This window comes from Anas platyrhynchos, chromosome 1, assembly GCF_047663525.1.
Source record: "Anas platyrhynchos isolate ZD024472 breed Pekin duck chromosome 1, IASCAAS_PekinDuck_T2T, whole genome shotgun sequence".
NCBI classification, from domain to species: Eukaryota; Metazoa; Chordata; class Aves; order Anseriformes; family Anatidae; genus Anas; species Anas platyrhynchos.
In genome coordinates, this window is record NC_092587.1 from 83,132,169 (window position 1) to 83,159,423 (window position 27,255).

General features: G+C 37.8%; 1 protein-coding gene across 2 annotated transcripts in view; it reads left to right on the top strand.

The window, feature by feature from the left end:
* Positions 1-27,255, top strand: part of MAN1A2 (mannosidase alpha class 1A member 2) — a 135,598-nt gene that overhangs the window by 19,060 nt on the left and 89,283 nt on the right. The window contains exon 2 of one of the 2 annotated variants that reach the window (XM_021278243.4): positions 9,848-10,103. The exons of the other annotated variant lie outside the window; for it this stretch is intronic. Within the exon in view, the coding sequence (XP_021133918.2) occupies positions 9,848-10,103 (256 nt within the window). The remainder of the gene's footprint in view (positions 1-9,847; positions 10,104-27,255) is intronic. 2 annotated transcript variants of the gene reach the window in all.

The following is a 27,255-nucleotide window of genomic DNA, read 5'->3' on the forward strand; positions in this document are numbered from 1 at the left end:
TAGTGCGAGTTCTCACAGCATATACTGAAACAGATGCTGGTGCTATGCTAAAAGGGACTCATGATTCATTTTCTGTAGGTAAAAAAGTTATGTAAGAACTGCATTAAAAAAAAACAAAACACAACTTTTCACTCCAGGGAACGTTAAAATGTTAAGTAGTGTAGGAAGTGCTAGTTGTTCTACGTGTGTTCAAAAGGTTGAGAATTAAGGTGTAGTGGGAACTTGTAATTTTGTGGTGCCTTGGTTTTCAGGTGTTTGAATATATATACATTTAAGTAATCTGAAATCAGCCATCTAAGTCTGGCTATCTTTGGGATGTTGGGCAGCTTAAATAGGATTGTGGTTTTGCTAGGAAAAATGTTGCCATCAAAGCAGTTTTGTTTTAAGTGTTGTAAAAAATGAGTATATACTTAGTTTTGTGTAGCATAAAGAAAAATAAACACGTTTAGTAAAGAGCATAGTAAGTTTACTTCTGAAAAAGAACAACTTCGTGCTGTATGGAAAATGCAGTAGTGTTTCAGAATTTGCAGCAACTTCTGTGATAGAATGCACCATTTTTAGTTTCCTTCCTGGTTTGTGTAGTTGGGCTTATGCCTTTTCTTATAAGAAACTTGGTTTTGACACTAGTAGTAGGTTGGACATAAAATAATACTTAAGAACTTGATGCTGTGTAATGAAGTGCCCTGGTTCTTTCTCTCTTCTTGAGCATGTTTCAGTATCTGATTTGTGCTATTGACAGCAGTGGGACTGCTTTGTTTGTCCTATATGTAAGTGTGCTTAGCAGATGATGCACTGCTGTTGTATGAGAACGCAGTTCTGTGTAATTGTTTTCTCAGTATCTCAAGACCAGCTATGTGTCATTCTGCTGTGATCAAACGGTAAGTCTTGTAAATCAGGAATGAATACAGCATGCAAGATGTTGGCAAATGCTTTATAGGACTTGAGTGCGATTAGTATAGAGTCTAAATACTATGATAGATCACTATATACATATCTAAACTTACACAACAGTTTCCAGCTAGAGAGGTTTGGAGTGGTAATTTTTATTTTGACATCATTAAGTGTAATAGGCTTCTTGAATTTAAAAGTATTCTACAAGATTTTTGGTGTTGTTAAAATCTTGTATCAAAATGAACTCTACTTTTCCAGATATTTGTTCTTACTGTCTTGCTCACTTCTAACTTTTTATCCTACCCGATGCTCTTGTCCTATACCTATTTCATTTTCTGTGTATCATTCTTGTAGTCTATATACTATTTTCACTCAAGCTTCTTCCAAAGTTCTTCCATCTTTATTATTTTAAGGGAAAAAAAAAAAAAAAGAGTGTCTCATGGGGTTACACACTGGAAATGAAGATAAAATGCTCCAGTCAATATTATGCCGAGAAGGTGTTTAGAATCCTTTTACATTTGGCAGGTGGTAACATTCCTCTGATTCATGTTTCTTGATCAAACATAAAGAATTCTGAAATATCATAAGCTTTTAGTAAATTTTTTTTTTTTTTTTTGGAAATAAGATCAATTCCTAAAAATAGCTTTTTTTCTTCAGAAACAGCATTGTAAGTGATTTGACAATCAGGTTTGAGACTTTGCTCTATAGAGGCTTAATATTCTGCACAAAAGCAACCAGCTGCAGCCATTAAATGAATTTTCTTTAATCAACCTAAGTTCTGTTGTAATGCCTATTTTTGATTGTTAGTGCCTTGAGGCAAATCTAATTGTATGCATTTTTACATCATATAAATGAAAAAGATCTAAGGAAGTATTTTGATAGAGCTGTAGTGATTGAAATCTCTACGTTTTTGAACTTTACGCATCAACTGCATTTTCTAAGTGTTTTGTCGAGTCACACTAAGACACTACACACAAAACAGTAAGCTTGCTTATGCAGTATTGAAAATGTGTGTAAAGCATTGTGTTAATTTATATTTATTTGTTAATTATTTTTTTGTTAATATCTGTTGAATTGAATGTCTTCCTGAAATAGTTGGTTTGATTAATCTGAAAAATCTGTATGAGCTGATACATGAAATATCCTAGTTTTGTAATTACGGTAAGCATAAAATGCTTACATGGTCTCTAGTGACCCTTTTTAGCACTGACAAATGTCTAGCTGCTATTATGAATGCAACTGTTGGAGAGTGTTTGCAGAAAACCTCTGCCTTTCTTCACCAAGTAAAAATTAAGCTGACTGTGCAGGCTATGACAGTGCTTTCAAGTGCCAAGAAAAGCATTAACTTGAATTTAGCATATCTATCAATACTAAGGAATTTTTTTGCTTTTAGTTTTGTAGTGGGCTTGCTCTTCATGCATAAGGGATGTGCTTCAGCTGTCCAGTCCCTTTGGCAAGTTCTCTTGAGTGCCCATTCAATCTCTATTTTTGAAATTCTCTCTAAATATTATTATTCCAGAGCTGCTTCAAAGGACCCTATCTGCATCACAAGATAAAGGAAAACAGTTGGGTACAGATAGATACAGAAGTTACAACAAGCATTGGCCTTTAATGATCAGCCACAAGAATTAGTAAATTTAACATTGGACTTAAAAAAGTGGCTGTTTTCTTGCCATTGTGACAACAAAAATATATATAATGAGTAACAAGTTTTGCAGAAAGAAAATGCAGCAAGGCAGTGTAAGGATGTAAGTAGCTGATAAATGTCTTCCTGACAGGATTGCTGAATGAACAGAACAAGCTGTGAGGGTTCCCTAAACAAATGGGTTAAGAGAGACCATGTTTAAAATATGTGGAAACAAGGCAGGAAAATCTTAGGTGTTGTTAAGTTCTGGAAAAAAAATAAAAATGCCCAGACACGAGCAATCTGGGTAATGGAGAAATTTGCACTGTTGAACAGAAGACGTGGGAGGAAGATTAAAAGTTACGGTTCATTGGACTTGAAGGTGACACCCAGCTATCTGCAAAGAAATGTTGGAGACTGAGGTTTTTGCTTTACAAGAGAGATTGGAACGGAATCTGTGAGCTTCCATCACAGAGAGGAATTTGAGAGCTGTGCTGAAAGTGTCTGAAGGCCCAGGCTTTTGGCCTAAGATTAAAAAAAAAAAATTAAAAGAAATCAGACACATCATTACCAGGAAGCGCCAGTTTCTTCTCCCTGTTAACTAATGGTAAAACACAAGGGAACAGCACAAAGCTGTGCTGGGGAGGTTCAGACTGGATATCAGGAAAAATTTGTTGACCATGAGGGTGGTCAAACCCTGAAACAGGCTTCTGAGCAAGGTGGTTGATGCCCCATGACTGTCGGTGTTCAAGAGGCATTTGGTTCACGCCATTAATAATATGCCTTGCCTTTTGGTTAGCCTTGATGTGTTCAGGCAGTCGAAATGGGTGATCTTCGTAGGTTCCTTCTAACTGAACTATTCTATTGTGTTGTTTATTGTTCACAGGTGGAAAAGAAGTGTGTTGCAGAAAGCCTATATGCAGTTTAAGAGCGGTTATTTAGTATTAAAGGGAAGCAACTGTGTCATTGAATTATTTCTCACCTTTCCTTAGCACAGTCCAAAGAACTTGACTGACGAAAGTGAGGAGGACTGGTGTTTGGAGTGGCAACTGTCCTTGAAGAACAGCAAAGAAGCGAGCTAGCAGAGGATAACTCGGTATCAATAATAGTAAAGGAAGATGGGAAAAAAGAACATGAAGATCAAGGGAAAGTGCAATGGCAAGACAAATTTCTGAAACTAGAGGGAGAGGGATAAAAGTGCTTGAATAAGGAAACACTTGTTTATGTTATGACATGAGTACCGCCTGTCAATGCCAATGTAACCATCTGCTAGAAATAAGTTCTACTGTCACCTTTGTCTAAAAGGAACCACTCCAGAAGTGTGTACCTTTAGTTACTATCTGCTGCCTCTCATCGCCCAGAAAGTTAACCTATGTCCTTGCATGGCTTGAAAGTGTATTCTCCATATCCTAGGAAAACATGATGGGCTTGTAATATGTGTGTATGTTATAAAACGGTGTATGTTGGAAGGAAAAGCAACTTTAATACTTAATGTGTGAAATGTTTTTTGAGTCACTGACTCAAATTTTTTTTTCTTGTCTACCCATCTGCTGAGAATCCAAACAATAATAAACTGGTTGCTGTCTTGCTTTGGTAACCCTATGCTATGCTTTTTAGTGTGGGAGAGCAGTTGCTGGTCACCAGTTTTCTTTCCTTTAATTTTGTTTTCTTTTTAAATCTTGAATGAAAGAGCTTTAAAGCTTTTTTTTTTCTTCTTTTCTTTTCTTCCAGATCAGTTATTCAAAAGCTTGTTCTCTCACAGCAGGTAGGAGAGACTTGCATTAAAAGTCATCAGGGCAAGGGAAGCTCTAGTGGCTACTCTTAAGTTCAGAAACTTCCCTACCTCATGCATATTTGTAGCACATAAAGATTCACCTACTGATTCTATTATCAAGGCTTACAACTTGTGGTCTTTTCCGAATGACATTTTGTCTGCTTGTGCAGACTGTGTACAATATTCTTGCATAAGCAGCTGCAATAGTTAACTACAGTGATTGTTTAAGAAACTTGCACCTGTTTCTGGTATGCACTTGTCTAGTTTCAGATTGTAATTATTTGGGTCTATTTATGGTCCTTGCATCCACTTGATGATCCTTTTAATATTGCTTGTTTTAAAGATGCTACCAATGTAGTTTCATGGTACGTAGACCTCTCTATTTTGTCTCAAAATTTTTAGAACAAGCTGTTGGGGTGACTAAAGGAAGCAATAGCTTTGCTTTAGGTAAGGTTTTTGAAGAATTACTCCAAATGGTGTGTATTGTAAGAGCTTGCTAGCGTTGCCTGGAGCAGGGGGATAGTTGGGTAGGGAAACCGTTTTTGACACATTGTGATATGTGTTTATGCTGGGATTGTTTCCAATCTTTATTCAATTGCAAATATGTTCTTAGTTTTGGTCCTTTGAGGTCTCTCTTCTTTATCTCCATGATTTATTGAATGTAATGATATCTACGCACATTGAACTGTTGCTGACTCTTTCTTATACTGGATGAGGAGTTTGTTGGCATTTGGGTGCTGTTCGGTGGGGAGTGGGAGGCAGTGGGGAGTCTCAGTTGGTCACACATTTCAAATCTTTTCACAACTTCATTATGTATTTTCACTTATGTCATAATGCCTAAGAACTCAAGAAAAGTGATGTGACTTTTTAGGAGTGTGATTTTTCTTTTGCTAAGGTCATATACTTCAATATATTTGGTAAAATACGTCTTCAGCTGGAACATACAATATGACATTTCTTGCAGCTCAGGCTGTCCATCATTGGTAATTGCACAGTGAATTTCTGTCTGCAGAAGAAGCTCTTGTACTATCTACTGTAAACTCCCTCAAATACCTGTTGACCTTTCTCTTCATCTTACTGTTTTCGTATGTTTGTTTCAAAATGTCACTTCCTGGAAGACTTTTGGCTGATCATACAGTTAGTGCTAGAGCTTTTCATCTTAATATTGAGTCTTTGCATATTTTCTTCAAACACTTAAATATACTGCTGAGTGGGTGAAGGAAAGTAGACTGTCATTCAGACCTTCTTAATGAATCTTGTTGGGTTATAGAGCTGTAGAAATCAAAACTACTATATAAATGTATATAGTAGTTCAGTAGTAGTTTAGACGTGAGTTCAAAACTTTTCTGAGTTATGGCTGTTTCATACGCTTTGTTTGAATCTGGAAATAAATGAGGATGGTAGAAAGGTTCAACACCAGTTACTTGTCCTGGGACTGAAAATTAAAGGGAAGGACTTAGGTACAATCTTCATGGTGCTTGATTTTGGTAGCACAAAGTTGTGATAACGCACAAAGCATGTTACTACAGTGGCACACTTTAGTGAGTCACACTTACTCTAGCTACTCAAACATAGTTAATTTTTTTCACATCTTTTTGGGGGATTGTCTTTGGGTACATGTGTGTTAACCACAGGCTTTACCAAAAATTTTATATCTACAGATAAAGCACATTTATTGTAAAGTAGCCTCTGCAAACTAGGTTCATGTGGATATACCATGAACATCTTTTTATGAAGGCCTGAAAGGCATAATTATCATGTTCTAAAAATTCCTTTTTTTTTTTTTTTTTTTTTTTCAAAGGATGAGCCTCACGGAAAAACCTGATTTCAGTGTTTACTAGCAAAACCATTAATAGATCTAGTCAAAAGGTAAATGTTATCACTTGCCTCCAGATACTGAGTTTGAAAACAAGAAACATGCTTCCAAAATACAATAACCCCACACTGAACGTTTAAGAATCAAAATACCTCAATAATGCTTCCTGTTTCTCATTCTCCATAAGCCATGTCTTTGGTTTCTGCACAGAATACTCTTTCTTAGTGAAAATGTGACTGTGCAAAATGATCTCTAGTTCTGGCTACCTCATTCTGTCTAGCTGCATCTCCCACAAAGCCACCTTCTGCTAGCTTCAAAAAAGCTTTCCAGACTACAGACCTATGGTTTCAAGTTTTTGAAGGACTGCTACTATTCATCTGTATTAATGAGATTGGATTTGATGGTCATAAAGAGGAGCTCAGTGCTTCATTTTCATTGTTTAGGAGAAACTGAATGTGACGTGGATGATACTATGAAAAGTGGCTGAAGAAATTCTTTAAAAGCCTTTCAGTCATTGCATCTGTTAAAGCATTTCATTACAATTCTCATGATGAAATATATAAAGGTAATAGTGCTACTATAATTTTTAATTGCAAACATAATAGCACTTAAGAAAAAAACAAAGTGCTAATACAACGGTCTGTGTAACAAAGCTTTTTGTTGACAGCATGTGTTATCAAGTGATGTCAGATTATGTCAAACTGCGAACAAAACGTGCCTTAAAGTCCTTGAGCTCATGTGCTGAGCTAAAGAGTGCAGCTGAGATGTATATACATTTTAACTTAAAAATATACTGTGTATTTATGTGATAACAGTCAGGGCTAGTGCACTGGGGGGTTGAACTGTGCATTTCTTGAACGAGAAGCCCGATTTACTACACTTTGACTTAGATAATCCTTCATCAGAGAACTGTAACTGTCATACACCTTACACAAAATGGATTAATCTATGGGGATTGCTCTGTTATTACTGTGCTAAATTATAGAAATATTTAGCCCAAACATTTTTATAGTCCAGGAGGATAGAAATTGTCAAATAAAGTTTGTGAGACAGTAACTGAAATTGTATTCAATTGGATTTTAAGAAATTTAGGGAATCCACTTTAGTTTTAGTCGGTTTTCAAAAGCAGTTTTTTAAGATTAAGAGAATGAATAGTTTAAAATCAGAAAATGCTAGTTAGTGCATTAACACTTCATTAACGTTTCAGCGTGCTTTATATCTGCATTAATTCTGATTTCTATTTTGTACGTTATGTTGAACATAAACTTTCATTAACTAATGCATCTCAAAACATAGCAGTCCTTATCTTACATTTCTTTTCTGTGCTGAAATGTAGACTATCGCTTTAATACATTAAGACTCCTATTTCTAGAATGATGCATTTAAAATATTGGGACAAGTTGGTGATTTTTTTTTCTTTCAATTTGTTTTTATCTATTTTACTGCAACTTATCTGGTTAATTTGAGATGTTCTGCAACAGGGTTATTATGCGCCTCTTCCCATTCTAATCTGCTTGAGTGTCCTTTCCATATTCCCTCTACTCTGAAGAAGTTTTTACCTTTTAATTGTGTTAGAGAAGACATTTTGAATTTCCTCCATTCCTAAATTGGTACATGGCCTGCAATAGTCTAGTCTATTCTGTATAACAGCTGTTCTTAGTAGTTTATTTCTGATGGATACCTTTTGTGCTTTCTCTTGGAAATCTGAGTATTGGCATACAGTATAGAGAGCATGTTCATGAGGTATTTTTAATAAGAAAGTAGATGGAAGAAGAGCTTTTTTAAGATGTGTGTGAGTATGCTTACTATGCTCCGCCTTATCATTGTAGGGCAGTAGTTACAAGTTTACGTTGTCACATCTGCTCAGGAAAAGCATATCCTTAGACTATTCTCTTTTAGGTGCTGTTAAAATACTTTTTTTTTTTTTTTTTTTTTTTTTTTTAATTTGTGGGCTTCTTTTCTCTCTGCCCCAGTTTAGATCAATTCTGCAAACCATCTGGCAATATTTTTATATCCAGAGTGCAAGTGTTTTTATCCTTTTATTATTATTATTTTCATCATCTTTGAGATATGGCTGCTTGATTTTTTTAATCCTTCCTGCTTGTGTCTCAAAGCCCCTATTAATACTTGAAGCATCCCAGTAGCCATTATTAAAAATGCAGTAGACACTGTAAAGAAAGCAGAATGAGCAGAATGTCTTTTGTCTAAAACATATAAAACATAACTTCATGCAAGTTACTCATATTGCCTTTGTTCTCCGACCTATTTTGGAAAGGTGAAACAGTGCTGTATAATAGTCATGACATGATCTATGAGGTTAATAAAAACAGTTCTGCTCTACTTGGAAAGCTCAGTAAGGTCTGTCCATATTCTTAAATATTGCAGTCTAAATATTCCAATGCAGCACCCCAATCTGTTACTTAGTTTGGTTGAATCTCTGAAATGTTACCAGTTTATCATAGATGTCAAATATTTTTAATAAATTTTATAGGAAAAGTAGCCCAGTTTAAACATGTAGGTATCTTCTACTTTTTTTGTTGTTAATGTATGCTTAAGAGTTAATCCCATGGTTGTGTTTTCTGTAAATTTTGGATTGGCTTTTGATTGTCATGTATCAGAAAGCGATTGTTCCTTTTCATTAGTACTGCTTCAATACACTGGAAAAAAAAATGTCATTTGTGTCAAGTGACTCAGCTCCTACTAAAAGTGGTTAGGCCAAGCTTGGTATCTCTTATGTGGTTTGCTGCATGCCTTCTCTTCTTTCCGTTATCCACTTAATGTTTTTTGGCAAAAGAATATTTTTTTTGTCCAGGGAGGCAGAGGGTAGGGAGTGTATTGTTTTTAATCTCTGCAACTATTTTGGCTTACATTGGTCATTGAACAACTCTGTAAAGAAGGTTTTGTTATGTTGAGGGTCATGATATGTATTTTCCTGATGCTTTTAAGCATTTTAGGACATTTTTCATTTGTTAGAATAACCTTTTTTTTAATACAGGCTTTAAAACAGCACTCCTTGTTTTGTGTGTGACACTCATCTTTTACTGATCATTAAAGATCATGGTGCAAGATTGTGCTTAGAACCAAGATATTGTTGCTTTTGGCAACAGTGAGTTTCAAAGGCATGCTTTATTAAAAACCCTTGTGTTCTTAAATTGCTTTATAATTAACTCTGCCTTTAGTTTGTGAGATTTATAGATGATACCAATCAGAACAATAAGTACTGAATTCAAGGCAAAACAGAGCGTGATGGGGTTTACAGCTCTTGCTGCGATCTCATTGTTAATAAGGGCCTTACTGCAATTTTTTGTAGTTATTACTCCAGATCTTGACAAGTTGCATGTGATGTATTATTGTGCAGAAGGTGAGGAAGAGCCCTTTTGATTATATTAAGACTGATTGTTAGATATGCCTGTGCGTATATCCTGTAGTTGAAGTACAGGATGTAGAGCTTTTCCTTTCTAAAGTCTTGAATAGATAAGCAAAGGTGCTTAGGTATAATCCAGAATACCTTATGGTACATTTTTCTACAATACTTTCACTGATGTGTGTGCTGTTCATCTTTTGAGCTTCATGGCAAAATTGAAATATGTTAATGCACATTTCTACGCAATAAACTTGTCTGAATCATTAGAATTATTTAGAGTAAACCAACTTGGAATGTGGCTTCTGTTTTGAAGCTGCAGTTTGTTTATGATCAATGTATTTTTAGTAATGAGATGCTGACTAGCATTTGTGTCTCTAGAGAAGAAGAGGAACGTCTGAGAAATAAGATCCGAGCAGATCATGAAAAGGCTCTGGAAGAGGCTAAGGAGAAATTGAAGAAATCACGTGATGAGATACAAGCTGAGATTCAGACAGAAAAGAACAAAGTAGTGCAAGAGTTGAAAAAGAAAGACAGCAAGCCACTGCCCCCTGTTCCTTTACCAAATCTTATAGGGATAAACAGTGGAGAACCAGCAGACCCGGATATTCGAGAGAAGAGGAACAAAATTAAAGAGGTAAATATGATGATGTGGTCCTACCCATTCTTGTATCTGATAGTAGTTACTTATGACATTCAGTGGCTATGTTTAAAAAAATAAAAAAAATAGGACTAGAAATCTTTTTAATTAACAGTAAGTCAAAAGTACAAATCAAGTATGAATAAATATTGACAGATTATTGCATGTTTTTTTCTGATATTGGAGTGTTAAACTGTTATGCAGTAAAATATTAAAAATGAATTTTTTCTAGAATTTGGTGTTATGGGGGTAGAATGGGGATGGTGTTGTAGTTGGTCATTAAGGTGTGGAACAGGAACGGTGTATCTTTAAAGCAGAGCCTGACTTTATCAGGTTCCATTGAAAGAATATGGTATGATACAGTGTTGCAAGATAAATGTTTATGAAATTGAATTGAAAAGATGGGGGGAAAAATGACCTATTGCTAAGACTAGCAAATTACCAAATTATCATTTGCTTTTCAAAGCAAGTTTTAAGTGACTCTGAAACTGTGAGTTCATTTAAGTAGATCGCCTCATTTTCCTGTGAAACATTCAAACTAAGATGTTGGCCTAAACTTCTGTTTTTGTGGCAGTCTCTGCCATGGGAATTGCTGACTGTGATGCCATCTTTTCTACCTGTAAGATTCATTGCCCTCTTTTACCCTGATAATATGAACTTATTATTTATACCAGGCTTTTTTCGGAATCTGTGTTTTTAGCTCATCTGATAGAAACATTATGGGACCTCCCCCCCAATTCTGGTTAGTTTTATGCACCGTAGTCAGCTTAGCAGATAGAAATGGTTCAGGCCAGAAGTAGACAAGCACAAATGCTATTACTGAAGAATGTCTGGGGCCACAGCACTTGAAGATTTAACTCATGTAGTCACTTACTAAGTTATCATCTGAATTTGATAAGCTCATTTAAAAAAAAAAATAGTCATAGGAGGGCTACAAAGCTGGTGAAGGGCCTAGAGGGGAAGATGTATGAGGAGAGGCTGAGGTCACTTGGCCTGTTCAGCCTGGAAAAGAGGCTGAGGGGAGACCTCATTGTGGTCTACAGCTTCCTCATGAGAGGGAGTTGGAGGGGTAGGAGCTGACCTATTCTCCTTAGTCACCAGTGATAGTACCCAAGGGAATGGTGTCAAGCTAAGGCAGGGGAGGTTCAGGCTGGACATCACAAAGAGGTTCTTCACCAAGTGGGTGGTCGCACACTGGAACAGGCTCCCTAGGGAAGTAGTCACTGCACCAAGCCTGTCGGAGTTTAAGAAGCGATTGGACTGCACACTTAGTCACATGGTCTAAACTTTTGGGCAGACTTGTGCGGTGCCAGGAGTTGGACTTGATGATCCTTATGGGTCCCTTCCAACTCGGCGTGTTCTGTGATTCTATGTAGCTGTCCTAGCAATTGGGAAGTACAGCAGCTGGAGTATGTGACATGCTGTGGGTAGGTCACCCAAGTTAGAATTTTACCGAATATTAATGTTCACTGCTTAGCAAGAATGGATTTCATCTAATGAAAAATTGTTTATGCTTGTGGAGCTGTATGGCTATTTGAACCTACAGGTAGCAAACCCTTCCTGTGAAGTGGTGAACATTCCATTGGTGACTATTGCAGAAACACTTTTGACTGAAGTTGTGCATATAGTATTGGATCCCCTTGATGCTGCTTTGTTAGATTCCTTTCTCATGTCCTTTCTCAAAGGACAGCACTGACTTGTGGACTTCAAAAGGCTGCTTTTCAAAACTGAGGAGCCCTCATATCCTGAGCCCTCACATCATATCCTGTGAGATTATACAGATAATTTAGTTTTATCAACTCTTGTTTGTAGGATGAAAATGAATGCTGAAATGATATGGTCATGCAGTTGTCAATTCTTCTTTATTTTAACTGGAGGTTACTGTATTTAAATACCTTTTGAGTTTACCACTGATTGATTTAATGGGTAGAATTAAAAGGAGTTAACCAAGTGATGTGAAAGCACTGAGCACAGCTAATAATGATGAACTAGCTTGAAGAAAACTAAAGTTCCTTTAGATCAAACCTAGAATTAAAGGGGAAGGTTGATAATATGCATTACTGAGGTTGTTTTGTCAGAATGTATACATTTGAGAGGAGACAAAAATCTTCTAAGTTAACACAGAATAGTAATTTTCTTGGTGATAAAAATAAGTAGTGAAGTTTGGACAATTCTTTCTGTTTTAAATCTGCAGGTATAGTAATTTGTGGGTGGGGGAATCCAGAGTGATATAACTGATAGCTCTCATGATTCTTACCTGCAGTTGCCATATATCTTGTGCTGTAAAAGGCTTATTACTTTTTTCTTTGTCAAAGTGTGAGTCACATTGACAAGATGTTTAATTAAATAATTTGTTGATGGCTTGTGTTTTTTGAAGTGTGTAGCTTCTCATCGACAGACCAAAGATTCCGTGGAAGTAAGCTTTAGCTGGGTGAGTACTTCAGTTAGGATATCGTATCTTTGTGCTGAGCATTCTTTGCCAGTGTGACTATTGGACTTGAGCAGTCCAGGCTCTTCCTAGTATGACGGAAACATTCCCTTTGTTGTGAGATTTGCCTTCATTGAGTCAGTCTTATCGGTACTGTGGCTGTCAAATGAATTCCAGAATTTAAGTTGTTTGATGCAGCAGACTGTTTCTTCTGCTCCTTCATGCATCTGACTGTAGAATACAGCACTAGAAGGTCTACTAATGAGAATGGATGAATTGTAATGCTGATGAATGCGATGTTGTTTCAGTATTATTAGTGTGTGGCCTCTGTATCTACTTCTGTATTTTGGCATCTGCTGCATGCAGTGAATGTAATGTGGCTGAGGTAAAAACATGTATTGACAGTGTCAGATGAGTAATATTTTGCCTGAAACCTGCTCTTGGGGTATCGGTTGTATAACAGAATGCTTCAGTGATTCCAGAGATGCAATCCTACATCATGAAATATGCTGCAATCACTGCTGATGTCTTTTCTTCCTGTTTTCCATAAACATTGTAGACTAATATAAACAGTCTTTGTAGATGAGATACAGATGTGTCAAAAAGAACAAGTTCTGGGAGATAATATCTTAGGCAGAGGTCTACATCAAGTGTATGTAGCATTTCTGATGTGCAGTACAGTACGGTTGCCTGGATTAAGATGAAAAAAATTGCCTAGGGAAGTGTTTAGTGCTTATAGAGACTGATCGACAGGCTTCAGAGTTCTAGGTGGTCCTGAGGAGGCAACTGGCTCTTGTTTTGGTTTACTTTGAAGTGTGCTGATGCATATTTGAGGAACTTTGCTCTCAAAGAACAGCATTAGACTACTTAAATTCACAAAACAAATGTATGTAGCCTACTTCACCTAGTATCAAATTGTGAAAATGTAGACATGGGCGAGTTGATGGGGTCAATTTGTAACGTGAACATGGCTCTTTGCAGCTGGGAGGCAGACTAGTTTCTGTCACTGTTACAGAAGAAAAATATTGCTACATCTACTTCTTCCCAAACAACTAGAAACTTTCTGAAGTATTTTTTTTTTTTTTGATCACAGTGTAGAAAGTAGTTTTGCAGTACTTTAAAATATTTTAGAAACAGTTTGATTTTCAAGAAAGCATGCATAAATATAATTAGAAGATGTGTAACGCTATTAAGAGTTTTGTAAAGCATTGGAAGCTGTATATAATAAGATGTTTACTGAGCACAGAGAGGGAAGCTTCTTGAGATCATGAAATAATCCAGAAACTAATCTGCATCTCCTGGTTTTAATTTTTTCTTTGGTTCGGATGTTTATATTTAGTGTTTCACTATGTTCTCAATTGTAACTAAATCACAGAACTGTATAATTTGTCTATATTATTCTAACATTCTGTTAATTCAGTTATTTAAATAAGGACCATTTTTGAGTTTTTTGATGTACAGTGACAATTTTGAGAGTTAAAGGTCTTCCTACCTGCTTACTATTCAAGCTTTGTAGCACTTCTCTAGTATACTCGACTGATTTAAAAAAGATGTTTTTCAAAACCAGAACAGCAATTACTTTATTAAGAATAAACATCTGAAAGTAATTCTTGTTGCTACAATTTAGCTTAGTACAAACATTTTGTAGTGATTTTTTCATACTAAGATAAAGATTATAATAGTTTTATAAAAGGGTAGATGTGGCTTGTATAGTCTTTCAAAAGATTTTAAGATTTTTTTTTGAGGCTAATGTAAAGAAATTAAGAATAAAACTGTTTTTTTAGAAATCATTGTCTTCTTTCTAAGTTAAATTAGATATTAATTGCATGAGCAGTAGGAATTCAGGAAGCTTAATTTCTATTATGTCCTTTAGTGTTCAGAATATTAATTTTTGCCACAGTTAAAATGTAATCACTATGGATATTGTACTGTTTTTAATGAGTTTTGGTTCCTTGAAGAGTTAAATTTTACCCAGTCAAGTAAGGAAAATTTTTTTAAATCTTCTTCCTTTTTAAAATTTTATTTCTTTTAGCTCTTTGTACCCTATTCAGGATTAAGTTTTTTCATTTCAGACTAACTTCACACTATTGCTTTACTGCCAGCGCTTGTCTGGCAAAACAGGGTATTTAACCCAATAATTTCACCATTCCCGTGCAGGTTGTTCTCTATATATCTTATTCTAAACATTGGAATGTTTATTTTGATCAGGTCCATAAATGGTTGTTCTGAGAAGTGTTGAACTTATGGACGTACAAGTTTTACGTACAAGTCTGTTTGTATTGTATTACAATATTGTATTTCCTGTGTGGGCTCCTCTCCACGGGTTGCAGCTCCGGCCCAGGGCCTGCTCCTGCAGGGGCTTCTCCATGGGCCGCAGCCTCCTCCAGGCCACATCCACCTGCTCCACCGGGGGCTCCTCCACCCACGGGGGGGCTGCAGCATGGAGATCTGCTCCATGTGGGACCCATGGGCTGCAGGGGGACAGCCTGCTCTACCAGGGGCCTCTCCACAGGCTGCAGGGGAACTGCTGCTGCCTGCCTGCAGCACCTCCTGCCCTCCTGCTGAACTGACCTTGGTGTCTGCAGAGCTGTTATTCACTCTTTGCTCTCCCAGCTGCTGTTGTGCAGCAGTATTTTTCCCTTTCTTGTATGTGCTCTCATCGAGGCACAAGCAGTGTCACTCATTGGCTCCATTCTGGCCAGTGGTGGTTCAATTTTGGAGCTGGCTGAAACTGGCCCTTATCTGTCAAGGGCCAGATTCTGGACTCTCCTCAGAGAGGCCACCCCTGCAGCCACCTGCTACCAAAACCTTGCCATGTAAACCTGATGCAAAGGGACAATTGCTTCCCTAGTCCTGTTGGCTACACTACTTCTGATACAAGCCAGGATGCCATTGACTTTATTGGCCACCTAGTCATACTGCTGGCTCATTTTCAGCCAGCTTTTGGCCCGTATTCCCAGGTCCCTTTCTTCCAGGCAACTTTCCAGCTACTCTTCCCTGGGACTTTACTGCTGCATTGGGTTGTTGCGATCTAAGTGCAGCACCTGGCATTTAGCTTTTTTGAATGCCATACAATGGGATATGCCCCATTGATCTAGCCTATCCAGATCCCTCTGCCAAAGCCTTCCTACCTTCAAATAGATTAGTACTCCTGCCCAAGTTGGTGTTATCTACAAACTTACTGAGTATGTACTTAATCCACTCATCAAGATTGTTGATAAAAATGTTAAAACTGGCCCCTGTACTTAGCAATTGGGAACACCACTTTTGACCAGCTGCCAATCAGATTTTAATCCATTCACAACTATGCTTTGGGCCTGGCCATCCAGTCATTTTTTTTACCCATTAATCAGTACATCTGTCCAAGCTGTGGGAAGCCATTTTCTATGGGAGAATGCTGTGGGAAACAACTGTTTTGCTGAAGTCCATGTAAGCAACATGCAGAGCCTTTCCCATATCCACTAAGCATATAGTCTTATCGTAGAAGGAGATCAGGTTAGTCAAGCAGGACCTGGCCTTTATAAACACCATGTTGACTGCATGTGATCACCTGGTTGTCCTGCACATGTTGTGTGATGGCAGCAGAGATGATCTGCTCCATGACTTTCCCTGGCACTGAGGTCAGACTGACAGGCCTCTCATTCTCCAGAGCCTACTTCCTGCCTTTCTTGTAGGTGGGTGTCAAATTTTCTAACCTCCAGTCAACTGGGACCTCCCCAGTTAGCCAGAACTTCTGATAAATTATTGAAAGTAGCTTGCTCATCAATTCTGCAAGCTCCTTCAGTACTCTTGTGTGGGTTCCATCTGACCCATCAATTTTTGTGTGTTCAAGTGGTGTAATAGGTTGCTAACTGTTTCCCCTTGGATAATAAGGACTTTATTCCACTCCCTGCCTCTGTCTTCCAGCAAAGTGGGCTGGAAACCCTGAGAACAATTAGTCTCACTAATAAAGACCAAGGCAAAGAAGGCATTAAGTACCTCAGCCTTTTCCTTATGTCTTGTCACTATGTTGTCCCCCCATCCAATAATTAAAGTATATTTTCCTTTATATTTTTTTATATATATAAAGTATATTTCCTTATATTTTCCTTCTTTTGTTTATGTATTTATAAAAACATGTTTATTGTCTTTAACTACAGTAGCTAAGTTAAGTTCTAGCTGGGCTATGGTCCTTCAAATTTTCTCATTGCATAACTTCACAACATCTTCGTAGTTCTCCTGAGATGCCTTCTCCTTTTTACAAAGGTTATAAACTATCTTGTCCTTCTTTCTTGAGTTCCAGAAGAAGCTCTCTCTGTTCATCCAGATTGCTCATCTTCTCTGCTGGCACATAGGGATGGTCTGATCCTGTGCCTTCAAAATATCAGTTCTAAATAATATCCAGCCTTCCTGGACACCTCTGCCCTTTAAAATTATTTTCCAAGGAACTCTGTTAGCCAGGTCCCTAACAGCCCCAAATCTGCTTTCCAAAAATGCAAAGTAGCAGTTCTGCTGACTGACCTGCTTTCTTCCTCAAGGATGGAGAGCTGTCATCTGATAGCTGTGCCTGAGATGGCCTCCAGCCATTGCATCACCTATGAGACCTTCCTTTTTAACTAACAGGTCAAGTAGGGACATCTTCCCTAGTTGGCTTCCTCACTACCTGTGAGGAAGTTGTCCTCTGCACAGTCAGGAAATGCCTTAGTCTGTTTCTTCTTTGCTGTATTGTGTTTCTAGCAGACATCTATGAAGCTGGAGTCTCCCATGAGAATGAGGGCTAGCAATCAGGACACTAGGGCTAGCAGTCATTTCCTAACTGCCTGTAGAATATTGTCTTTCTTCATGCTGGTTGGGTGTTCTATATATACTCTAACCACACTATCTACATTGTTTGCCCTTCCCCTGACTCCTACTCAGATACACTCAACACTTTCATCACCATATCTAAGCTCCATGCAGTCAGGACCTTTCCTAATGTACCCCCACTTCCTCTCTTTTCTTTCCCATCTCTCCTAAAGAGCCTGTAGCCATCCATCTCAGCACATCTCACTGAGGCCTGTGGTATCATAGCCCCGAGACTGGGCTAAAAATTCTGGTTTTCCTTGCTTGTTTCCTGTGCAACCTGTATTTGCTTAGAGTGATTTAAGTTGGGACCCTACTGAAACTGACTTACTGTCTGGTGTTCCTTTTTGTCCTTCTTCAGGTGCCTCAGGACCTGCTGGAGGGACAATGCAGCAGGGCTTAAGCAATCTAAGTAGTTTCTAGAGTGTATTAATGATAATTTCCTCACCCAGGTGGTAGAGGAGTTAGTGAGTAGAGGTGTTCTGCTGGACCTCATACTCATCAAGGGGATTGTTGGGGGATGTGGAGGTCGAAGGCAGCCTTGACTTCAGTGATTATGAGAAAGTGGGGTTCAGGATTCTGAAGGGAGGGAGCAGGGCTAAAAGCAAGATGGACTTTAGGAGAGCAGACTTTGATCTCTTCAGGGATCTGCTTGGTAGAGTAGCATGGCATGAAGCTCTAAAGGGAAGAGAAGCCCAAAAAAGCTAGTTAATATTCAAGGATTATCTCCTAGTTCAAGAAATATATCTCCTGTCAAATAGGAAGTTAAGCAAAAATGCTTGGAGACCTGCATGGTACAAACAAGGAACTCCTGGCCAAACTCAAACACAAAAACAAAGCGCACAAAAGGTAAAAGCAAAGATGAGTAACCCAGAATGAGTAAGAGACACTGTCTAAGGATGCAGAAATGGGGTTAAGAAAGCCAATGCCCACATAGAATTGAATCTGGCAAGTGATGACAAAGATGACAAGAAGGGCTTCTCTAAGTGCATGGATGACAAATAGAATACTAGGGAAAATGTGGACTCATTCCTGAAGGAGACGGGAGATCTGGTTATACAAGAGATGGAAAGAGACAATGTACTGAATACCTTCTTTGCCCGTCTTTACTAGTAAGACTGGCCTTCAGGAATCCAAGGCATGGGAGGTCACAGAAAGACTGAAGCAAGGACAGTGTAGCTTAGTGGAAGAGGGTCAGGTCAGGACACACTTAAGTGAACTGGCCGTACATAAGTCTATGAGCCTAGACATGATGCACCCATGAGTGATGAGGGAGTTGGCTGATGTCATTGTGAAACCTCTCAATAATCTTAGATTAATTGTGGCATCTAGGAGAAGGTCCTAAAGGCTGGAGGATAGCAAATGTCACTACCATCTTCAGAAAAGAAGACCCAGGAAGCTATAGGCTAGTTGGCCTCACCTTGATTCTTGGGAAGGTGATGGAACAGCTAATTCTGGAAACTGTTCTCAGGCCCGTGAAGGACAAGCAGATAGTTGGGATAGCTAGTGTAGATGCATGAAGAAGAAGATGTGCTAGATAAACTTTTACAATGGAATGACTGGCCTAGTATATGAGGGGAAAGCAGTGGATATTGTCTACCTTGACTTCAGGAAAGCTTTCAGAACTGTACGCAGTAAGATCCTCACAGAGAAACTGTTGAAGTATGGGCTGGGTGAGCAGACAATGGCATGGATTGAAAAGTGGCTGCTGAATGTTTGAGCCCAGAGTGTGGTGATCAATGGTGTGGTCTAGTTGGAGATGCACCCCAGGTATCAGTACTGGGTCAAGTCTTGTTAAAAATCTTCATTAATAGTCTGGATGATGGAGCAGAACATGCCCTGAATTAAGTTTACAGACCACACAAAAGTAGGAGTAGCTGAAACACCAGAGGGTTGGTTGTGCTGCCATCTAGAGGGGACCTGGAGAGGCTGGAGAAATGGGTGGATAAAAACCTCATGAAGTTCAAGGGGAAGTGTGAAGCCTTGCACTTGGGGGGAACAACACTATGCTGGAGGAGAGCCTGGACTCTGAAGATGATTGAGGACCACCTCTCATTTGAGGGAAAATTGTGAAAGCCTTGACTTTTTAACGTAGAGAAGACAGAGAGAGTGTGTGTGGGGGGTGTTAGATCTCATCAATGTGTATAAATGCCTGAAGGAAGGGGCAGAGACAGGCATTTTTTAGTTTGTTTAGTCAGTTAGTTAGTTTCCCCTGTGGTGCCCAGTGCCAGGACAAGAGGCAGTGAGCACAAACACAGGAGGTTCCCCCTGAACATAAGGAAGTACTTCTTTACTGTGAGGGTGTCTGAGCACTGGCACAGGTTGCCTAGTTAGGTTACAGAATCTCCCTCCTTCAACAGGTTTCTAAAGCTGTCTGGACATGGTCCTGGGCAATGTGCTCGCAGTGACCCTACTTGAGTAAGACCAGATCACCTTCAGAGGTCAATTCCAACTGCAACCGTTCTGTGAAGTCTGTTAGCTAAGCCTGTCAACTGGTAGAAAGCTTTACCAGAATGGAACAAACATGTAGTCTAAGTAAATAGAGTGAAATTGTATGTTCTAGGTTTCAAAGGTATGCTAGCAAGTCTGAGAATTCTCTGAAGCTTTTGTTCCACTTGTTCTGCATTCATTACGAATTGTAATCATGTAATTAGGCAGTACTAATTGTGCATAGAACCTTTTTCAGCTCAAAGGGTCGGTGTTGTTCACAGAATAAGCCACTTTTGAAGTTAATGGAGGTTCTGGCTGTGTAGCATGCTTGCTCCTTGTTCACAAATTTATTAAGCATCACGACATAGACTTGAAAGGAGATGCTTTATTAGTATCTGACAAATTGTTTTCAATACAGCAAGACTTAGGTTTTGTTCCTGCTTCTGTTGTAGCTTTTTTGGCAAAACATTGAGCAAGCCTCTTAATCAAAAGTTGTTGGAAGTCATCTTTAACTGTCCCCTATGCACCCTGGATGCCCATTTTATAGCATCTGACACCTGCAGAATGCTGAGTTCGGATGACATCGCATGAGTGAGGAACAATGCTCTGACCGGAGTTCTGCCAGTGAGCTTAATCTGTTTTTCAGCAAAACTTAAAGCATATTGTCTTTTTAAAATGTGAATTCCAATATGCTACCTTTTAGAAGGGAGGTATTTATTTATTCAGAGGGGGAATAATTTATTTCATATTAGCAGAAGCAATTTCGGAAACACTTATAAGAATGTGCCAAGAAGAGAGATGATTAAAATGTATTTTCATCATGGTCTTTGGATGATGCTCAAGAGGCTGCTAACAATGTTGAGAAGTAACAGCTTTATAAGCAGCAAAACTAATGGTTTCCCATGTCTTTCTGACCTACATATCCTTATACCACCCTCTGCTTCTCTCTCATGCACTCATTGCTGTGAACTTCCTCTTATCTTCTTATTTGACTGCATGAATCGCAATCTGTTTTGTGCATGGTTTAGAGATACCTGTATGCTAAATGTTGTCCCTTTGAATGAATAAAGGAACGGATTATAACTGCCTTTCTCTCAGTTGGGGTACTCATTACTGTCCATCTTCCTTACAGAGACATTGATTTCTTATTTTTTCACAAAAAGTAGAGGTCTCAAATGCCTGGTTCCTCCAATTCTGTGAAATCAAGTTTGAAATTAGACAATGGATTCAAAGGCTACTGCAAATGTATGTGGTGAGTGACAGTTACATAGACAGGAAGATTGCCTAAGCCTTACTCTCTTAAGAAATCATCTTAAAAAGAATAAGTATCCATTACCTGAGTTCTGTTTTGTGTGCTTATTGAGAAAAGAGCCGTGCTGGAGAAAAGACCTATACATGATTAAATATTTCTTTCATGCTTCATAACTCCTGTTTTCATAGTTAACTGTTCATATGACTTCCATTGCTGAATCTCGTTTATTTTCTGTAATTGCAGTGTTTCTGATGTAGCCAAATTGGCCTTCTTTTTTTGAGTGTCGGATTTCTTTCAGCATTTAAAAATATGTTTTAGCAGTTTCTTTACTGAAACTTACATACTTTCCTTAGCTGACACCACAGTGTATTTGTTTTCAGTCAGCGTATTCAGACTGCTACTTGGTTAGAACATCAGGTTTTTTAGTATATATTGTGTGAAGTTTTTTGCACTGCATTTTATATCTTACTGCTTCTGGCTTTGATCATAATAAAAATGAAGTGCAATAAATATTGTGACCTACTTTTTTTTTTAGTATTTAAGGTAGCACTCCCTACATGTGTGTGCATATGTTTTAGTAAGTGGTTCTGTTTCAACACTCATGAAATATTCTGGATCCTCATGTGTAATTCAGCATATTGGGAACAGCTATGTTGGCTTCAAGCTAGTTTCACTGTACTTCTTTGATGTTCATCTTTACTAAATAAGTGAAATCTACGTAAAGTAAGGATGGACTCTTCCTCATCAAGACATAGGATTGTCTGTTGGTAAACTAATTTTCAATGTCTTTATCAGATTGAAAGTTGTGTGATCAGCACTTTGGCCAGTACAGGCAAGTTAGGAATGGCCCTGCACTGATTTGCATCCTGACATGCTGGTGATTGTACAAAAAACTCCTAATTTTAACAGTTGCAAAACTTAATTTATGTATGTGACTATGTATGTTTGTATCTTGGTGTATTCATTCTGCTCAGACAGGAGGAGGATAATAAAACTTTTTCTCAGTGGGTAGCTGGTGCAGTATTTCAGCTGCATATCCTAGATAGTTTGCTTTGGCTGGTAACTTAAAATGTGCTACTAATGAAGAATGCAAGTTTGAGTGTTTGAAGGTATTTAAAAAAACAAATCAAGTTGCAGCAATTGCAGAATTTTCTAGTACTCTTAAATTATTGGAAACATTAAAAATTCAAGAATGTCTTCATTTTTAAAAGTAACTTCTTTCAGACTTCTTTCATTATGAAAAAAACCTGTCTTTCAACAATGAACTAACACACAGTATTCAAAATTTATAAATGCAAAGTAAAATAAAAGAAACAAGGAAACGCTTCATTTTCCTGTTACAATCAGCCAAACAGAAGTGAGTAAAACCCCAGGTAAACTACTCATTGTCAGAACTGCTCAGTCAAAAAGCTTCAAAAAGCTTCATGGAGGTTACACCTCTGTGATAGCATATTTAAGAAAGGCAAAAAACCTGCTGCACAACAGCAGGAGGGACCCCATGTTGGAGCAGATACAGAAAATGACTGTGAAGGAGCAGCAGAGACGAAGTGTTAAGGACTGACTGCAGCCACCATTCCCTGTTCCCCTGTGCCACTTGTAGGGAGGAGGCAGAAGAGGGCGGATGAGAGGGGGAAGTTTTTAGTTTGTTTTTATTTTCTCACTGTTCTAGTCTGCTAGTGATGGGCAATAAATTGCGATGATCTTCCTATGCTGAGTCTGTTTTGCCCATGATGGTAATTGCTGAGTGATCTCCATGTTCTTATCTCAACCCTTGAACCTTCTCCATCGTATTTTCTCTCCCTTCCGCTTTGAGGCGGGGGAGTGAGAGAGCGGAGTAATAGAGTTCAGCTGCCCAGCAGGGTAATACTACTACAGTAGTGTTATGATCAACTTAGCTGACATGGAGATTTGGAGTAGAAAACTGAGACCTGACTGAAGAATCGCAGAAAAATCTAGGGGTACTGAGTGATTCTTATCTCCCCTTTTATTTCTCAGATAAATATAAAATGATGCATATTGAGACTGAGAAGGAAAGAAATTTGAACTTCACGCTTAAAAAATCACCTAATACCTTGTCATATTACCACTTGAGAATGAGAACTTGTGACTGTAGTAGTTATTTGGAAAGGTCACTGTAGTGCTTAATAGCAGACAAAAAACAAACCTTTGGTATTTTAGGAAGGGAGAACAAAACAGGCAAGATTCTTTTGTTTGTGTATGAACTAAGGTGCTTCTGCGTCTTGCATGCTTCATGTAGTTCTAGTCTTTCACTTTAAAAAAGGGTATGGTAAAACTGTCAGAAGTACAGGAGTAAGCTGGTGAAGATGATTAGATTGCCTGAAAAGGCAAGAGTTAGAACACTGAAGAAAAGAACTTTCTAGTGGTTGCTTTGCAGTCCTGTTACAAAGGGTAATCTGTGAGGTTTTAGTTTTCTGGACACGGGATGAGTAAACCTGTGACTACCATTTTCTCTTGAAACGATGAAGACACAATTTCAAAAATATGGATTCATCATGTTAAAAAAAAAAAAAGTGTTTTTGTATTGCTTACATAAATTTGAGTACTCATTCCACTTCTGTAAGCTTTCCAAGTTTAGGCCATTTACATCTACCGTTCTGGTTTCACCATTTGAAGTACTATCCCCTTAGATCCATCAGGTGTCTACACTTTGTCTTCTATGCAAACAAACAAGTTTCCTGTGTTACATTAATTTAATAAACGTTATTTTTTCAATTTAGTAATGGATCTATTACTGCGCTTATCACTAAATGAAGAAAACCTAGCTTTCTGTGCTCTTTAGGAATGTGTTCCAAACAGATGCTTTCAGTAGCAATGTTCAGATATGCATGACAGAGGTATAGGCTGATGCCAGAAGTAATTTCTGTTTAGGTAGAAATTTGTAGCTCCCACAAGAGTAAAATAATAATTTTTCTAATTTTCTTCAAACATCAGACTATCTATACAATGAAAAGATCATTGCTCAATTGAACCTCCAGAAAGTAATCTCCACAGACACTAGGAAAGTGCTTATTAATTTTTAATCTGCCAATTGAGCAATAAGCTTCTCTAGCAAGTCCTTTGCTAATTTAAAAACAGAAGTTAGAGGTGTTTTATATAATCTTTTGAAATCGTTCTCTTAACCAGAATATGTTCCTTTGAAAGCAAAGCCTATTTGTTGTCTCTGTTATGTATATTCCTGATGGATGGCAATGAAAAAATAGATTTTTAGGTACAACCATTCTTTGCAATTTGCTGATAAATGGCTTTATTTGCTTATTTCTTAGGACTCTGATTTAGTTTTCTAATTTAAAGTGTCTGCCCTTTTTCGGGGAGTGGAAAGGGGCTTTTAGAAATAACAATTTAGAATACAGATTGTTTTAACACACTGCTGTAGTGATGGGACTTCCTGACAAAATTCGCTTTCATCACTGTAGCCTCCTTTTACTGTTAAAACTGTGGTTTTGTTAAGACACATTACCGCTCTGCTGTTATAAAATACTGATTTCTCAGCAACTGCAGAGGATCAGATCCAATGAACAAGGCATATGCGTTCTAAAGTCAGTAAAAATATCTAGATATGGTGTACCTACAAAAGCAGTTTCATTTGAGACATATCCCACTTCTTGCCATTCTGGCTTTATAGTAGCAGAGTCCAAATTCATTGTTTTGGTAGAATCATCAAGCTGTACATGCAATGCTGTCTTGCTGACTTGTATTTTGGATGCATCCCATGATAAACATTTTCAAGACTGGTATTCAGTGAACCTATTCCATATGAATCATTTTCCTGTCAAAAGTAAGATCTGTCATCTGGAGTTAATAGAACCAGTGAGAATTCTATCAGTAAAAACATTCATTCTTGGGTGGCCACATGACAAGATCTTCATATTGTACACCGTCAACTCCAAGGGCTTGCTTTGGCAAACTGTTTTCTGGTGTGGAAATTTCAGCTATAGAAATTTCCACTTCTCGTTTGACAGAATTATTAATGCATCCTTGGACAAGTTGATTTTTTTTTCTTTCACATAGTTGAGCTTATGTTTCTCCTGTAATGGCTTCTTGACAGGGTATTTATTGTTTTGTTTTGTGTTTTTTTCCCTATCACATATTTTTACCTTCTTTCTATCACCGTTAGTGCTGATGTTCCAGTCAGTGTCTGAAACTTCCCTATCCTTGTAAAGACAAGTTTTTTAAGGAAAGACCTGCAACTGCCTACTGGCAACTATAATTCAGTATTTGCAAATTTCATTACATAAATGCTTTCTGGCATAATTGTAGAGATAATCTGGCTTTTCAGATGAAGAGGTCATTACTTATACTTCATGAGCCAAAGTGGCATCCTCTGTTAAAGTTTTAGCTGGCAGCGGGTTACATTTTCTCCTGTCTTCTCACAAGCTTCTGCCTGCACAACTACTTCCAGTTATATAGGTGTTATATCTACAGTATATCCTGCTACCACTTCTGGCAACAGCAGAAATCCTATGTTGTTATTAGGTCTCTTGGTACATGATCCTTAAAAAAATTAATATTGTGTACAGGAGCTATGGGGCTTCTGCCTTACATGTAATGTGCAGTTATCTGCTAACCAGATATAATCAAGTATTTATTCATTTAGTGGTAGACAAGAGCATCACATTGTGTGCATGAATAGTGTTCAGTATTCATTTGGAAAAGATCAGTTGACTTGCTAGTGTAAAAATGTTAAGAAGATTCTTGGGAATTATAATACCATTTGACTTGTATCCTGTTTGGGAGAGGCAGAGGTGACAGGAAAGACACCTGTTCATGTTTATGAAAGTAGCTTAGTCTCTACAAAATATGATTTCCTTTCTCAGAACCTTAGATGATGCAGTCAGCTATGCCTTAGTCTCATGTTTGGCAGTGGTTTTGGTCTCAGTAGTGTTTTCCTAAGTTACTTTTCCATTAATGGATGAATCTGGTGAAATTGATTCCTTTAAAATTTCTTTCTTGAATTTTATCTCAGGAAAAATTATATCTTAGGAACTTACAGATATAAAAACATGTTAGGTAGTGGTGGATTTTGTTTTAGCCCTTTGTAATGTCTGTAATTTCCTCAGAGCTAAAAAAAAAAATCTGCAAACAAAAAATCTGTACCAAAATCTACACATTCTCCTCAGACCCCCAGTAGGCACAGCAAGTGGGGACAGTAGAATATTCCATGGTTAACATTCTGCCATGAGGAAACAATTTATTGCTCTTGTTTTTGGGCTAGCCAATTTTTGTTCTATACTGCTGTGTGTCTACAATTTGTCTGAAACTTTTACAGAGCTAAAACATTAGTGGTCATTTATTCTACGTCATGAAATATTTCATTGATACATTCCAAGGTCTCAAAGCTCAACTCCCCTTTTTTTGGAAAGAGGTTGGTTAGAACTGTCATGTCACGATCACCTTGTTATGTAGATATCTACCTATTATCAAACTGAAATAAGAGATCAGCTTCTTTAGCTCTATCCTGTAGTGCCTTCTAAAAATTCAGGTCTTTTTTTCCTTTTTCCCAAAATAATGTTTTTAGGAGTGTCTTGTTTCGGTTTTGAGCAGGACAGTTCAGGAAGACTTTGACTGTCCTGTCCTGTCCTGACTGGATAAAGAATCAAGCCCCAGTCTCATAGCTGATCTTGCTTTGAGCAGGGGGTTGGACTGGAGACATTTCCAAGGTCCCTTCCAGCATGAATGAATCTGTGGTTCTTGACTGTATGATCTTTAGTAAACATATATCTATGTATGTATATACATATGTGTATATAAATTGTGGATTGATTCAGGATAATATTTGTAAGAGCTCTCGGAAGAAGTTCTACACTACCTATGATCAGGATTTTACTGCATTTTCTAGTAGCTATTAATCGATCAATTAGTGAATTGCTTAGTAAACACTAAAGAATCTGTCAATACTAATGAAATGTCTCCTCTCTCCTTTTAGTGTAATACTTGCATATGCTTTTTCTTACATTACAAGTTCATGACCAAAAACAACAACAAAAAAAAGACTAATTGTTTGTCAGAATCTTAATAATGTGAAAAATAATGTTGAAAACTGAGAACACCCGTATAAGTTGACTTGGCATGGTGCACAGTAGGAGTGGGACCAATGCCATTTTGAGAGGGATATGTGTGCCTCGGTTGATATCCGTTTAACACAGGAGCATGTTCTGTATGTTCACCTCTGCTCTGTTTCAAGTTATTGTCTGGGCACG